At 42.6% G+C, this 17274-nt stretch overlaps 1 protein-coding gene across 1 annotated transcript in view; it reads left to right on the top strand.

Moving 5' to 3' along the window:
• Window positions 1–5332: 5332 nt before the first annotated feature.
• The window catches only part of agbl4 (AGBL carboxypeptidase 4), a gene marked incomplete at its 3' end in the record, with an annotated part of 242260 nt that continues 230318 nt past the window's right edge, over window positions 5333–17274 (top strand). Inside the window, exons 1-3 of the mRNA XM_084443882.1 lie at window positions 5333–5370; window positions 6480–6598; window positions 11850–11974. Of these exons, the coding sequence (XP_084300008.1) occupies window positions 5336–5370; window positions 6480–6598; window positions 11850–11974 (279 nt within the window). The 5' untranslated portion in view covers window positions 5333–5335. The remainder of the gene's footprint in view (window positions 5371–6479; window positions 6599–11849; window positions 11975–17274) is intronic.

The raw sequence follows: 17274 nt of genomic DNA on the forward strand, positions 1-17274 counted from the left end.
ACAGAATGTAATACAAAGCAACAATAGAATGTAATAGCACACTTTTCCAGAGGGAAGCCAACCCATAAATAGAAGGGCACTGAGCAAAGACAGCAGACACATGTATGATTGGTTATTCATTCTCCTCATGGCTGGTAATTGAATTGGACACATGGCTCTGGAAATAAATGTAGTGGCACCATGGAACTATTTAATTGACTGGTTTTGAGGAATGACATACCATGAAGGACAACTATTAAATTTTCAATTTTAAGGAAATATTGTGCAGTTCTTTTCTTCTCTGTCATCTAATAAGGGGACCCAGTCTGCTCAGCGGTCTGGTGCTTGCCATCAAATATGATCACACTGAGATAAAACATATCCCTCCCCCGGCCTTATTAATCTGCTCCTGTTATACACAGCTTATAACCTAGATACCAGCAGCAGAGACCCTGCATGCCTGTTGTTCCAGAGTTACATGGCTGTCCATTACAGCCAGTTACTCAGGGGCAGTGATAATAATGGACAGGGAATAGGGTCAGGGTTGATTGAGCTTGATGATATCAGCGCTCCAGTTGTCTGGTGAAACTATCCAGCTTTTATATATCTGGGAATAATTCAGTGCCTCTGCTGCCGGCAGGGAAAGCTGCAGCTGCATCTTGAGCAAGGCACAGTACCCCAACACTGCTGTACCTGCTTAAATCAGGAACAAAACAAAACGATAGCTGTTTAGCAACACTGAGTCAGGGCCCGGCATTTTGCGGAGGAAGAGGAAGAAGGAGGAGGAAAAGAAAAATGACAAATACTCTGCCTGGACCCTAATTATTTAAAGGATAAGGACACTGAATGTCATGTTTAGCCCTATTCCTGGCTTCCCTGGCATGTATCTGACTAGTACAGGTTAAAATATTTCTGTTTTGTGCAGTATAGAGTTCTGTGTCAATAACGTCAGCACGTGCACCCTGTCAGGTGCGTTCTGCGTGAGTCAATGACGTACAACTACTCTCAGTACAACCACGCCGGTCCTGCTGTACTTCTGGTACAACCTGCCCCACTGCTCTATGGTAATTGCGTCCTCTGTTATAATGGAAACCCTTAGATATTGCCAGAATGTCTTTTCTCAATGCAGGACAATGGTGTAGCTCACGGTGACGGACAAGGGGGCCTTACTTGCACCACTTGGAACGTGATGGGATTGAACAACCCAGTAAAGAGGGGTAAATTACTGTCTCGCCTGAAATCTTTGTCTTCAGATTTTATGTTTCTCCAAGAAACCCATCTAGAGAAAAACTCTCAAGCTAGATTGAAAAGTAGATGGATTGGGCAGTCGTTTCACTCATCTTTTTCCACTAATGCGAGGGGAGTCTCTATCCTGATTCGTAAGGGAGTCCCCTTTAGGCACCAGTCAACCATAACAGATACAGAAGGTCGCTATCTTATTGTTAAAGTCGCACTGAAATGAAAAAAGCATTCTGTCCCATTTTGGTTCACATAATTGGTCATAGTGTTCACCTATTCAACGATGTATGCCAAAAAAATTAAAAAATTCTACTTTTGTTGTAATCTTATATCAAAGTATATAATTTCTTACTTCCTGGAAAACGGTAGGTCACGTGCAGTGACGACAACAGGTACCTTAGATTTTAGGCCAATAATCTCACAACATCCACCCGTCAATCAACGCTATCCTTCTATCGAATTTGTCTAAAGTTCTTAAAACCCGTCCACTTGTCAATGTTCCAATCAAATTCCTCTAAACATATGTCCCACCCTCATAGCTTGTTTGCATCGGAAATACGTGAAATTATGGAAGTTAGATGATCTCAAACGTCCGTTTCAGTGTGACTTTAAGGGGGAAATCCATTCTATACCAGTAACCTTGGTTAATATCTATGGTCCTAATTTTGATCACCCGTCTTTCTTCGGGAAGGTGTTTTCTCTTATAACAGATGTATTGCGAACCAACCTTATTATCAGATCAGATTTCAATTGTGCTCTTGACCAGTATATGGACACTTCTTCCAATAAGCAGGCCTCACATTCCAATACCAGAGTGTTTTTAAATACATATATCAATAATTCCAACCTCTCAGAACGAGCCCATTCTTTCCACTCTCATGTGCATAATGTGTACACGTATAGACTATTTCCTGGTTGACTTGTTATCCCATATACACAGTCCTAGATATCGTGACATATTGATCTCTGATCATAGTCCCCTCACTTTCGTACTCAACTTAAGTGGCTTGCACTCCTCCCGACCGTGGAGAATGGATTCTCAGCTTATAAGTGACCCCAAATTCTGTGTAGGAGTGTATGACATGACGCCATGCTACTGACCATTTCTACTGACCACAAAACAGTTGATATTGTGAGGCCATCTCACTGGAAGGTTGGAATGCAGGGTCTTGATAAGAGAACCTCTCACACCCTGTTGCTCCCCATCCCCCGCGACAGGCCAGGCCAACAATACACATCCAGACACTCACAGTGAGACAAAGGAGTGAACCTATTTACCTGGTTTCTTTAATAAAGTGAAACTGCTCCATCTTCCCCCGTGATGCAAACACCATGTGAATAAGCCCGGTGAACCAAGTTATGGTGTGATGCACTGTATTTGTAATGCAACTGTATTGTGTGTTATAAATAACTGCTCCCATGCTGCTACGTCTACCATAGCCAAGTTTGGTATCCATCTTTGGCTAAAATCATGACTCAGGTGATTATGCATGTTGTGGAATTGACATATCATGTTGAAACCATAACCGGGATATTTGATTATTCCAGAGTGAGTACAGAATGTGAGCTCTGTTTTACGGTGGTAACAAGGGCCCACTGGGTTATTGATCCAAGTGACCAATCAGGTGCCTTTCTCCGCCCACCAGTCACACCTCACTCTCTGCTCCTTAAAAGTGATCAGACAAGGACTCTCGCTCTTTTGTGATTTCTCTTGTAACCCTCAACTGCCAGGGTCCGCGTTTCTCCAAGTATTGTGCGGGCTGAGGGGTGGAGGTTGGAGAGTGACTCAGCTAGTTCAATCATATTTTCAGCTCTGCCTCCAGGGAGACAGTAGGTAACAGCACCAGGTAGCTCAAGGGATATAACAATAGAGTCACCCATAATGAGGATTTCTGGTTGCCTGTCCTGGCAACCCCCATTGTAAACAGAGGCCCTTTCTGAATCCAGTCCCTCCCCACTCGCACTCAGTCACCGAGTGCACTCCGTTTTGTAGTCCCCTCACAGCTGAATGTAGTTCCCTTGATTAGGGTGTAGGGTCTAAAAACCTTAGGGACGCACGCCCTCACTCCAGCGGAAACAGGAAACACAAATCACAATGGTTACCATGGTTTCGTGTCAACAGTACTTTGCAGCGGTAGAGGCATCGTTCGTATCTTCCATGGATGGTATCTTCTTTGTTACAGCTTATGAGGATTGCCTATATCAGATAGGTCCTAAGTGGAAATATCCAAATGACAATATGGCCAAGGCATTAAATTATATTTATACATCATTTTAAGAACTCTTACCTATTCATTTCACCTTTACTCTAATTCATTATTATTAGGCTATTAGGCCTATTGTCAATAAGAAATTTCCACCATTCCTCCATTTTCTGCAAATAATGTCTAAACTTTGGGGAAGAGTAGTATATAGAAAGTGCACTTACTGAAAAACATCTATAAATAATAAACGATACATAGTAAACCAGGATTTTGCTGTGATCTCATCCTTTCCAGAGCTGTGTTCACCTGAGGTCTGAAGTATAGGCTAGTTTAGATTGCAGACCATACCACTAATATGACAAACAGAGATTGCACATATTTGTCTCCAGATTCTGTATAAATGATATATAGGGATTGCCACAATTCTTATTTATTGAAAACTTAAAATTGGGAATCACCGATCACAACTGAAAATTATTAACCCCCATAAATGGACCCCCGTCTTTTTTGGCAGGGGAGGGTGGTTCAAGTGAGGACGCCCTGGATGTGTCTGTATGTATATCAAGTAGTGTACAGAAGCTGGTTACCCTGAAACAGGCTTGTTCTGTTCTGACATCTGTGTTGCTTCAATGGCTCAGCGTGCAACTAACCGTTTTCTGCCTCCCCTAGTGCCTCTCTCTCTCTCTCTCCCTCCTATCTTCTAACCAGGTCCAGTGGATGCCCCACTGTTGCCCGCAGACCACCCTGAGTTCGATTGATACACCCGTGTCAACTGTGGATGTTGTAGTATTTAGTTAACACACACACACACACGTACACACAGACACACATCAGTCCACATCCGGCTTAGGCCTGGACCTGATGCTCTTAGCCTTTCTTGCCCTGAAAATGTAATTTAATGTTATTTATTGCTCTATAAATGTTCTTAGCCGTTAGACAAATATATTCCAGGAGCTTGCTCCAGGTTGCCTGTTTTGATATCCGTGTTGCTTTTATGGCCCTGTTCTGCCTTCCCTCTCCCTAGTGCCTCTCTCTCTCCCTCCTATCTTCTAACCAGGTCCAGTGGATGCCCCACTGTCACCAGCAGACCTCCCTGAGTCCGATAGATACCCCTGTGTCTGCTGTGGATGTCGTAGCATTTAGTTAACACACACACACATACACAGAGACATACACCAGCCCACTTCCGGCTTTAGGTCTGGGCCATAGCAAACACACACCAGTATTTGCCATGTCTCTCCTATGTTGATTTTAGCTTCTCTTACTCTGAAAATGTAATTTAATGTAATTTATTGCTTTATAAATGTTCTTAGCTGGTAGACAAACATACTCCAGGAGCTTGCTCGATCGCCTTGTTGAGAGGGGTCAGGGAAGAATTTTTACAGCTCACTTATCTGGCCCCTGGGTGATTACTGTTTTTTGCTTCCCTCTGGAATATGTAGGGGTGGGTCGTATACCCACCTCCCTTGTTCTCTGTAAAGCGCATTGTGTTGCCTCTGGGTATGAAATGCGCTATACAAATAAAGCTTTGATTGATTGATTGATTGATTGATTGATTGATTGATTGATTGATTGATTGATTGATTGATTGATTGATTGATTGATAGGCAGAATACATTGAGCGTCCGGTCTTTTTGCTATACGTCTTTGGTAACAGTACAGCACAGTTTGCGCAATCAACTTGACAGTCCAAAATGGCGGCGACCTGGCTAATGCCCCGGGCGTTTTGGTTCCACAGCAGAATGAATGGAGTGTCCCTTCTTGGTATTCCATATTCTTTGCATGCACCTGCTCTTGCCGCGTCTACGTCATGAGAGAACGTCTTCCCTCCTCCCCACTCCCTCACGCTGCGTTGCCGTGGCAACAGTCACACCGGCGTCTCGTTTTCTAGCAGGAGAGAAACGGAGAGGAAGATGGAGGAGAGAATAAGAGACGTCGACACTGGTGTGTAAACATGAGGGTTCGCTACCTCGATCCGCCTGCATTCAGTCAAGCACACGCGTACCTGCATGGAGTCTGATTGTGTCGGACACTGCATGAATTCGCAAGTTGATCGTAAACAAACTGCATGAATGAGACCCTCTGCTACAGTATAACGTTATAGTCTAGCTTGACTGCACGAACTGATGACACCAGAAGGAAAGCAGTACAGCCTACCTATGAAATTGAATAATTTATTATCTCGATGCTTTCTACTGTGTTGCAGCGCTGCCATCTAGCACGAACCACATATGGCGTTAAAGCGCTGCTTCTGTTGACAAACATGTCCCATGGGGGTTAGATAGCTGTCATTTCCTAACCTGCTGCTATAGCCTGTGTGCCTGCAGTGTCTTAAATAGTAAACGATATCCATTCAGTATCCCGACTTTCACATACTATGGGTAAATTGTTTCCAAATGTTTCGTTACATGCAAACTATTATCGTCCTGTCATATCCCCCACATCAAAATAAAAGTATTCAATTTATATTTTGCTTCTTAATATTATTTCTCTCTTCCATTCCATACTATATTGAGCTGTGTTGCTGGATACTACTGATACTATACTATAAAATAGGCCTACTCTACTCTATCCCTTCAAGTCTGCCCCAGAGAAATAACTTGCTTTCGATCATATGTGGTGGACTCACTGTTAACCCAGACCACTCACAGGCCTCACACCATGAGCTCAGATCATTCTACTGCCAAAATGTATTGATCTGTAGCCTACAGTGTTCGAATGTAACCTATCAAGATCTTACATGGTTATGTGTCATATAATAATAGGATCATAGAATAGGAATTTAGACATCTATGTTTTTCTTTTCTTTTTTACTCTACTTTCCCTGAAGAATAGTGTAGTGGAATGATGTAGTCTACACATGGTCCACTGTCCTAGTCCTCTCTTGAAGTCAGTTTCTTAAACACATATTAGCTTAAAGTTGAGCAATTTTGTAGCCCATAAATACTCTACTGTAAAGGCTTAGTTAATCTGTTTAGGACACTTGTATTATTGTGTTGACCAGGGTACTGGTCAATACCATTGACCAGTAGTGCTGTGTGGTTGTCCTGTAGGCAGTGAGGCTGGGGCAGAGGATGCCTTGGTGGGCAATGTGAATAAACTGACGGTCACCCCGCCTGGATACACAGGAGCTCAGAGGAAAGGCCATCTGGTCTTCGACGCCTGCTTCGAGAGTGGTAGGTACAGTACCACCTGTTATTGGGAGTGCGGAGTGAGGTGTCTGAGAATAAGTAAATATTATTGTAAGTCGCTTTGGATAAATTATGTGCTAAATGACTAAGATGTATACATACAGGCTAACCTGCTGTGTGATTACAGCCTCAGGTTTGGTCATATGGTTCTGATATTGTGACAACCAGCTTCTGGTCTCTGCTCTGTGTCACATCAAAACTATTCTCCTCTTAGATAAGTCTTCATGCTTGGGATTGCAGTTGCTTCAGATGATATGATAATGCCTTATAAAATATTGCCTTGATGTCTCTTCTCAGTGATTGGAATAATGCCGGATATTCTACCCTATTACACAGCATGAAATAGACCATCATCTCTTTGAACGTGTTCCATTTGAATGGCACATTATCCACTTTAAAATCGGCTAAAATCGATGCGTCTGGTGTGAATGGCTGGCCTGTTACCTTGTCCAGCCCGTTTGGTAAAGACTACAATTAAGCAAAGTTAATATGTTTAAGTGCTTTTTGACGGTGACAAGGTCAAGTGGGCAGTTTAGAGAATGCAAGCGATACAGAAAAACATGGCAGGAGAGACAGGGATACTGTAGAGGGAACAGAGACAGAGAGAGCTGTGGAGTGAGAAATAGAGATTGTGCTCCCCCAGAAAAGTTAAAGGGGTAGTGAGCTGTATTGGACATTTAGCTCTATTTCTGATATGTCTTACATCAGAAGCGTCATGCCTATAGAACTTGAGGGGGCACGTGCCCCCTCAGATTTGGGGGTGTTTTTTTGTGTGTTTTTTTTACATTTCTGTTATTGTTTGTTTACCATTACATTTTACAATGCGGAGCTATGATTATTTTCTCTACTGAGCTGAATGTATTATTTTAATTATGTCATAGACTACCTCGAAAAGCCACCATAGCCTCTTTCAAAAAGCCAAACACCCTCTTTCCCGGTGGATTTGGTTTCTTCCAAATTAACACTGGACCTGGAAGCCCCCCCCCTCGCCTCGTCTCAGATAAACACGTTTTCATGGTCTGCTTGCATACATTTAGATTAAGGTTGTCCTTAACTGATAAACAGGTCCTCCAAATATTAGGCAATTCAGTATATCAGATTCAATATACTTCATACTTCAGTATACAGTAGCCTATATCATTCGGACCAATGCCAAGTGAGTAAATAAAAGTAGATTTGTTTTCCCAAAAGTCAGAATTTCTGAGATTAAAGTCAGAATTTCTGAGAAAAAAGTCTGAAATAACTTCTGAGAAAAAAGTCAGAATTTCTGACTTTAAACTCAGAAGCTTAAAAAAAAAAAAACTCAGCTGTTGGCCCTAATGCTCTTCCGTAGGTAGGCTATGTTTCGTTATTTGTTTATCGTATATTTTAAGTTGCATTTTTCTGTGAATCGTTTGTGTATTTATTTTATTCTGTATTGTGTGTCTATAGTTCGATGGTGGATTTGAAGACAAAATAAATTAATCTGTATACAAGAGCCATGGTCAAGTGTATTTCCTGGAGGGAGTGATATTGGCATACTGGCCAGTTATTTATTAGTAATAAAGAGAAATTCTTATTCCATCCAGATTTGTCCTGAAATGCCCGCCCTTAAAATGACTGGTCCTGGATATGAGATGTGTAACCAACTGTGTGTGAGTGTTGTTAGTGTGCATGTGTGGGGACTGTTGTTAGTGTGCGTGTAGGCGAGGGCGTGAGCCCTGCGGTGATCAGGTCCAGAGAACTCAGGGAGAGACGCAGGAGCACAGGTGTGTTGATTACTAACGAGCCACCGGTGCGGCGCTATGCTCTCAGCACGCATGCCGAGGTGGAAGGACGCGCTGCGCGCACAGGCAAGCCCGGCGATGACGCTCCTAGACGGGGAAGCACCTCAGGGCAGCAGAACCACAACAAGATGCACATGAAAACCTGCTGCCTTGTAACAATAATAGCCTACTACAAATGTCTTTCCTTCGTAAAGACGTGGAATCCTTTCCATGTCCTTCCGACAGCAGGGACGCGGAATTGAACTCGCGACGCTTGAATTACAAATCTGTAACACTATCAATTGAGCCACTTGGGCAGTCATGATAGTGTGTGCTTTGAATCGAATAAGTGAATCGAATAAGTTTATCATGGGTTGGTAAATACGGGTTGAAATTAATTAGTCTTCGCTGGTTTAGCGCTATTTATTGATTGTAAATCGTAGTGTCGTTACTCTGACTGCATAGTTGAAAATAGGGGTTGAAAATGTGGGATTTCTGAGTTTCCGGGTTTGAATCTAAATAGCCTAATGAATGAAGTCCGATCAGTTGGTAGAATGATAGCCCTTTAAATAACCAATTTTATGTCTACTGTCTGTGCTGTAGCTAATCCAAAAGAGCAGTTCGCAATTTAGTCCGGTCAAACTGAGAAACGTAGCCTACATTAGTCTAAGCAACGGCAACCGTTTGTCAGACAAGCCTAGTAGCCTCACTGTAGTAGTGCTTTACTGCCCCTTGTGGTTGCGGGTTGTAATATGTTTTTTTACCGCTGCTGCCGCCAAAACTGTATGTCTGCAGGCGAATTGTGCGATGGCATAATCACGTTTATCTTTCGCGTTTCGGGGGGAATATAGGACCTGGGGAACATAGGACGCTTTATCGGGGGGAACATGGTACCCGGGGAACATAGAACCCTTTTTTCGGTAGGGAACATAGGACCCTTTTTCGGGGGGGAACATCGGACCCGGGGAACATAAAACCCTTTTTTGGGGGATCATAGGACCCAGGGAACATAGGACCCGGGGAATATAGGGATGACCCCCAACTGATTTGAAGGGCCTGATATCCCGAGAACAGTATTTGACGCACTCATCCAAGACTCCAGATTTCACTTTAGCTGGCACTTCTGCTTATGGAATGAAGGCTGTCAGTGGCAACTGTCTTGACTGGCTAGTCTCAAAACGTCAGCAGCCGCCACATTCAATGTCCCGCAGGAGAGAGGGCGTGACAGTCTTTTTGTTGTCATATTTGAAACCGGCATTACACTCCAAACACTTTACATTGCCAGTAGGCTCTTTAGTTCTACTTACAATCAGGTCAAAGTGCTTCCATAAACTAGACTTCCCAGTCTCATTTGGGATTTTTAAAAGCCCTCCCTTAGCTATTTTCCGCCTCAGTTCCTCCATGGGTGACACTGCAATGTCCTTCCTGCTCACTTTTCCTGCAGAACTGCGCGCAGCCCGGCCCAGCCCCAATTATTTATTTAAAAACAAATCCCTACTTGGCCCGTTGCCATTGTCTGAACTATCCCTTTAATATTTATTGCTCGGTTGCTTAATTTATCTTAAGTAAATGAAATCATGCTAGAGTACAGAGCAGGCCTGCCAGTCGTTTTACAAAACCACCTGATCCTGTGCCAAACATTTTGAATGACTTTCAGTCAGCCCCTTTCCTTCTATTTCATGTCCTCTGCCTCTAAAGCTGGCAGTGCATTGACAAGTAGCAGCACTTTGTGTAATTCTCCAGATTGAAAAGCTGTTTGACAATGAGAGATTTCTTCTCAGCAGCTCCTGGCTGTTGAAATACGATCCTGTGATTATAGCAGACAGCTCCTTCCTGACTAGCTACACTCAGATTCACTCTTCAGTTCTCATTTATCCTTAAATATGGACTCATCTGATCAACACGCAACTGGACAGGTCCAGCAAACACACAAAGAGGACATACTGGACAGCACAGATGTGTTGGGGGATTTCAGCCTGGGAGTTGAAGTTCATCTGGGATTCTTTTCTCTCACAGTTATCCTGCAGGTTAAGAGTCAGCAAGCAGTTCTAGTCTATGGACTTGAGAAATGTCTCCCCGAGTCTAGTCTAGTGTATTGACGATGAAGCATCTCAACAGTTTGAGATAAAATTCTGAGAAATATACCATGTCATGCACATTATTTTCATGAACATTGGAGATTTATTGAGTAAGTATTTGCAGTAGCTACATACAGTACTGTTTACAGTAAAACAGTTTGATGTGCTGTGGGCTCGATTTTTTATATTTCAAAAATCTGTGAAGATTGTTTGTTGAAGATGTAGTGTAGCAATCTGGGTGTCAATTTACCAAAAATGTGGGAGGAGTAGGGTTTGATATGTTTTACAGTGATGGACTTCATAATTCCTGCCAGCTGAAAGCATGTTTCTGCTCACTTGGCCTACATTTTGGTGGTGGGTGCGAAGTGATAGCACCTCCGGCAAATTTGTTATCAATTTTTTTAACTTTAGACGTTTGCTGTAGCATCACCATCATGGCTATTGGCCCACAATGCCGGTTGAGGACTTATGGCATAGGACCGGACCTATGTGCAAAGTTTGGTGATTTTTCATGCATGGGAAATCAGACTTCTTAGAAAGATTCATATTCAGAATATTGGGAAATAGGTACAAGAGTGACCAGCAGCTGAGGCTGCCCGGCCCCCAATGAGCACTAAAGCCTCTCTGCCAGAAATTCAGTTCATATTGCTACCAGAATGCACTAACCTTTCTTACAGAAAGAACTGACTTGCACTATCCTTTCTACTAGAAATACAGTTGAAATAGTAGCCTTTCTATCAGAAATACAGTATAATATCAATAACTGCAGCTAATACTTACCAATGAAGCAAGCTGCATAGTTGGTCGGAAGTGAGCAGGGAGGGCGGTGAAAGCATTGTGAATGAAATTCAAGTCTCACCAAAGTGTTTTGTTTTCCTACTTGACTGTTGTTCTAACTTTGTAGTTCGTTCTCATAGATCAGTCTGTTAAAACTACAAATTATTCCTGTGACATCACTTCCCTGTCCTCTTCATCCTGAAACAATGTCACTTCCTTTTTCACGTTATAACCTATCGACCTCTTCCCCATCTGACTCACTCGAGCCCGGATTCACTTCCTGTGCTCGAGTCCGAATTGCAAATCGTAACAGAATAAACTATTGTCTTTGTTTGAAACCAGCTTGACCGACCACTCAGCGTGTTCTTTGAAATATAATCTAAACCAAGTAAGATTTTTCCTTTACAGCATGTGAAAACGTCACATCATTGGCTGAAGCCTTGTTTGATTCTATTAGCTTCTGGAGGAAAGGGGTTGGATTTCAAGAAATGCTGCTTTCTAGCAGAAAGCCCTGAGGGCAAACTTGTCCCATGTGCATTGGCCAGCCATCCTGTTCTGTCCTGAACTAGCTTGTCGTAGTCCAACTATGGTCTATTCTGAAGCAGCTTGTCTCTGTGGTCTGTGCTGTGTCTGCAGGGAACCTGGGCCGTGTGGACTACATCAGTGAGTTTGAGTTTGACCTCTTCATCCGCCCAGACACCTGCAACCCTCGCTTCCGGGTCTGGTTCAACTTCACAGTGGAGAACGTCCGTGAGACTCAGGTCAGAGGTCAAACACAGTAAATGTTGTGGTGGTTGCCAAGGTGCCAAATAGTGCATCTCCAAGCCATGTTATGTCCCAGGTACCTCTCATGGATTTGAGAGTGTATGGTTTAGGTGAATGTGTCAGGTAGGAGAAATGAGGGACTGGGAATCTCATCAAAGCCGAGGAAGTAGGGTTTGCAAAATTCCGGGAATGATCCTGAGCCTATGCAGTGATTTCCGTTACAGAATCATGCCTGTTTTTAATGCAGTGCCACCTGAGGGCCTGAAGATCACGGGCATCCAATAGATTTTCGGCCTTGTCCCTTGTGCACAGAGATTTCTCCAGATTCTTCATTGGAATTGGGGTTGTAATTGGAAATAATGAGTGATCTTTACTCATGGCAACTATGTCAATTTTGTATGGATCCACACCTCCGATCAAACTTATTTTGTCTTTGTATCATGATGAAGCCATACTGCGCTCAGCTACACTAGCTGATGCCCGATCTTCAAATTTACTTCTGGGGTTGACAAATTTGTATCGGAGCTCGGGATTTGGTGCCCGGGACGATGTCACATCCTAGTTGAATGCGTTCCGGAAAAAAAAAGCGAAACCCCCACTTCGCATTATCTTTATAGTTCTAGGCAAGTTAGCTATTGTTAGCCATTGTTAGCAATATGTTATTTTGCGCATATGACTTAACAGACACCACGCCTTGACTCGACGTCAGTTACTGAGATAGATACTATAGATAGATATGTTCATAATAATTTAATTACATCCAGATGGAGAAAAATGTGTTTGAGAACAAGGTAATAACAATAAAACATTATTTGTATAGCACCTTTCATACAGATAAATTCAGCTTGTGAAATGTAATGATCTTAATTTGTAGACTATAGGAGAAATACACTGTGAGCCCAGCCTGCTAAATCTGCTCAAAGATGCCACCTGGCGGTGGTGCATCACTAAAATGAAAGAACACCTGTCTGAAATCCCACAAGATTTCCAACGGGATTTCCGTGTCAGATACAGCAATGGTGAAGTGCCGCAGGATGGATAATTTCTAACTGCTCCCAACTGTATGGTGCATGTCTCACTGGTATAAAAAATAATACAAATATATATATATATATATATATATATATATACACACACACACATATATAATAGATGAAATGTTGAAAATTCATGATGGGTCATCCATTTATCCAAACATTTTAAAAATACTTTTGGTTATAAGTGTACCAAATTCCATGCTTTTATCACAAAATGCACAATTATTATGGTTATCTGCCCCAGTATTGAGAAACTCAGCCACTAGGGGCTGAACTGACCATATTTCATTAATCGCAGGAATGGTTATTCCGCTCGCAAATGCACTTTTGTCTATTGTTGGAATATGGAATATTTTCTCATTGAAAAAAGAAACACTTTCATGTTAGTATGTGCACTATTTTTTGTTGTTGTGCCCCACCTGATGATGTGCTACTAAAATGGTGTTTTACCGATACTTAAAATGCCCAAAATATACTGGTTGCAGTATATGAGCAGCTGGAAAAGGCTAGGGCCCTATGATTTCCATTATGCAGATGGAATTGAGGAATTAGGTAATAAAAATACAATCAACAGCAGCATTTTGCGGAATTGTCCATTTTTTATTTAACCTTTATTTAACCAGGTAAAAGAAACTTGAGCTCATAATGTGCCCTACTGGCACGTATACGGTTACGACATGCATGCGCGACATGTTTGATATTGCTGCGTTTAATGCGGCGAGAGCTTTATGCTGGTCCAAACCCTGTGTCTCTGTGAATTTCCCATGTTGAGATATGGCCATTTCAATTCCCTCCATTGACAATGAACGGGGTAATTTTCCAAAGTCCAAAAATGAATGGACGCACCCGCCAGTCCAAACCCTGGGGGATACACAGGGAGTTGGCTTCACTCAAAGTTTTTCGTTTTAATTTGTGGAGTCGCCCAATGATTCTGATCCACTCCAAAATGTAATGGGCTCTATGTTGGCCCATGCTACACCCCTCCACAGAAATTCATGAAAATAGGTCTGGTAGTTTTGGCATAATCCTGCTAACAAATAAATAAACAAACAAATAACTGAATTACACTGCACCAAAACCAATACCTCCTGCCCTGCACTGTTGCTGGGGCGGAGGTAATAATGGAATGTGTAAGAAAACTGACCGAGTCCACGTGGAGACTGTGCTATAGAGATATCAGTGCATTCACAGGGAGCTGGGTTGCTGGAGCGTGTTATCCTGCTAAGCCTTGCCAACTCTCAGTCCAGCACGGGGGAGTGAGGAACAGTAAAAGCCCGTGATATTGGAACTGAGATGGTCATTTTGAAGGAATGTACGCTGGTGAAAGAGATTTGGTTGGCTTCAATCAGCTTAGCAGCTTTGTGGAAATTGGCTGCACCATAGCACCGACCCACTGCTCTGATGGATGGATGGAGAGATGGGAATGATGTTTCTTTTTCTCTCTCTTTCTTTCTTTCCCTTCCAAATCCACTCACCTCAAACCTCCATCTGTCTCTTGGTGTGGTGAGACAGATGCTGCTAATTATGTAGCACAGAATGGGCAGAGAGAAACAGCACATTGAGAGGACTGACTGGCTTTGCACTCTCATCACCAGAACGTTGTATTCACTACTGCAGAGCCGCGTGCTAAAAGCTAGTCTCCTTTAATGATACTAACCTTCAATGTGACATTACTATATAAGTGGTACTGATTAGGGATGTGAAAGTGTTGACGAAATGACAACTTTAGACAGGTTCTCCGTGTTGACAGTAAAAGTAATTGAAAATTGTTTTTTTGTTTTAGTTATGGCCTATTCAAAACGTTCTAGGGAAAATTAGCAAACTATACCGTGCCAATGATAATCTACAAAGAATTGTGAATTTTTGAAGTGACATACCACAGTTAAAGAGATAATTTAACCAGAATTGTATTCTTTATACACACCTTTTAGTTTATCAGAAGATATTTGATGGACTTTCATTGTTGCTGTTAGAGTTTACAGTCTGTGATTGGTAATCGGTAGCCTTTAGTCTCGTCACGTCACTTTTAATTTATAGCCTGTACCTTGTAGCCTGTAGACTATAACCTGTAGTTTGTATTATAGCTTATAGCGTGTAGTCTGTAGCCTGTAGCTAGTAGTTTATAACTTAAAGCTTGTAGTCGGGAGTTTGTAATCTGTACAGAAATATGTTTATAGCCTGTAGCTTGTAGTGTGTATCCTGTATCTTGTAGTTTATTGCTTGTAGTATGCAGCTTTACGGCACGTAGCTCGGGAGGTAGAGCGGCCGGTTGGGGATCAATCAATCAGTCAATCAAAGCTTTATTTGTATAGCGCATTTCATACCCAGAGGCAACACAATGCGCTTTACAGAGAACAAGGGAGGTGGGCATACGACCCACTCTCTACATATTCCAGAGGGAAGCAAAAAAACAGTAATCACCCGGGGGCCAGATAAGTGAGCTGTAAAAATTCTTCCCTGACCCCTCTCAACAAGGCGATCGAGCAAGCTCCAGGAGTATGTTTGTCTACCGGCTAAGAACATTTATAAAGTAATACATTACATTAAATTACATTTCAGAGTAAGAGAGGCTAAAAAGCATCATAGGAGAGAGAACATTCTACGGACATGCTACGACATCCACAGCAGACACGGGGGTATCTATCGGACTCCGGGAGGTCTGCTGGTGACAGTGGGGCATCCACTGGACCTGGTTAGAAGATAGGAGGGAGAGAGAGAGGCACTAGGGAGAGGGAAGGCAGAACAGGGTTAGTAGCACATAGAGCCATACAGACCACACAGATATTGAAACAGGCAACCTGGGGCAAGCTCCTGGAATATATTTGTCTAATGGCTAAGAACATTTAAAGACCAATACATTAAATTAAATTTTCAGAGCAGGAAAGTCTAAGAGTATCAGGTCCAGGCCTAAGCCGAATGTGGACTGATGTGTGTCTGTGTGTACGTGTGTGTGTATACTAAATACTACGATATCCACAGCTCCACAGCTGACACTGGACCTGGTTAGAGGATAGGAGGGAGAGAGAGAGGCACTAGGAGAGGCAGAAAACGGTTAGTAGCACACTGAGCCATTGAAGCAACACAGCTGTCAGAACAGAACAAGCCTGTTTCATGATAACCAGCTTCTGTACACTACTTGATATACATACATTGCATAGCAGGATAAATACCAATGTATACAGAGGATACACAGGTAGGTTTGAGGCTGCCTTTCTGTGTCTCAAGGTCCTAGCTAGTGATTGTAGGCTAGGTCGAAAAGGTACGTCTTGAGGTCTCGCTTGAAGACCTCCGTTGTTTCGGCCATTCTTAGGCACACCGGTAGGGTGTTCCAGAGGTTGGGGCATAGAAACTAAAAGCTGCCTCTCCGGGTTTCTTGGTCCTGGCTTTTGGAACTGTTAAAAGTTCAGTACCTGAGGATCTGAGTGGTCTGTTGGGCATGTACTTAACAAGCATGTCAGAAATATATTCTGGTGAGTGACTGTGGAGAGATTTATAGACTAGTAGTAGTATTTTAAAGTCTATTCTAGAGTTGACTGGTAACCAGTGTAGTGATTTTAAGGCTGGTGTGATGTGTGCCCTTCGTCTAGTCTTAGTGAGGAGATAAGTTTCATCGGTGGGCGCTCCTGTCATTGTAGTTTATATCTTAAATTAAATTAAAATCTTATAATTGGTGAATTATGATATAATTTTATGTGTTTCAGCGTTGCCGCCACCCACCATGTGATGTGTGTTCACTGTGTGATAAAGATGTTTGTTGTTTGTTTTTTGTTGTAGTCTATAGCCTGTAGCATATATCATGTTGCTTGTAGTTTAGCTTGTAGTTTGTTGCTTGTACTCTATAGCCTGTGTCTGAGTGGGGTGGCTGGGTGGTGGCAGGGAGTGTGAAGGACAAGGCTCTGAAGTATTATCAAAGAGGCCCTCAGAGAGCCTCAGCCAACCTCCCAGACTGTAAGGCCGGTGGTATTTGAAAGCTTTGCTTGTCTAGGAACAGATCAGCCATGATGGTGAAAGAGAGAGAAAGAGAATTTAGCCTGAATGGGTGATGGAATCCCTGAAGGACTACTCATCCTTTTTCATAACTTTCATAACTCTTTAAGACAGATTTATGGATGATGAGATTGAGATTTATGGTGAGAGATGCGCATCTAAATAACAAAATAAATAAAAAAATTGCGGTTCCACCACTTGGCAGCAGGACCAGCTGCACCACCACTCGCAACCTCAAGAGGCAGCAGAACACTATTAAATTTCACCAAGTT

Source organism: Borostomias antarcticus (assembly GCF_949987555.1).
Source record: "Borostomias antarcticus genome assembly, chromosome: 10".
Lineage (NCBI taxonomy): Eukaryota > Metazoa > Chordata > Actinopteri > Stomiiformes > Stomiidae > Borostomias > Borostomias antarcticus.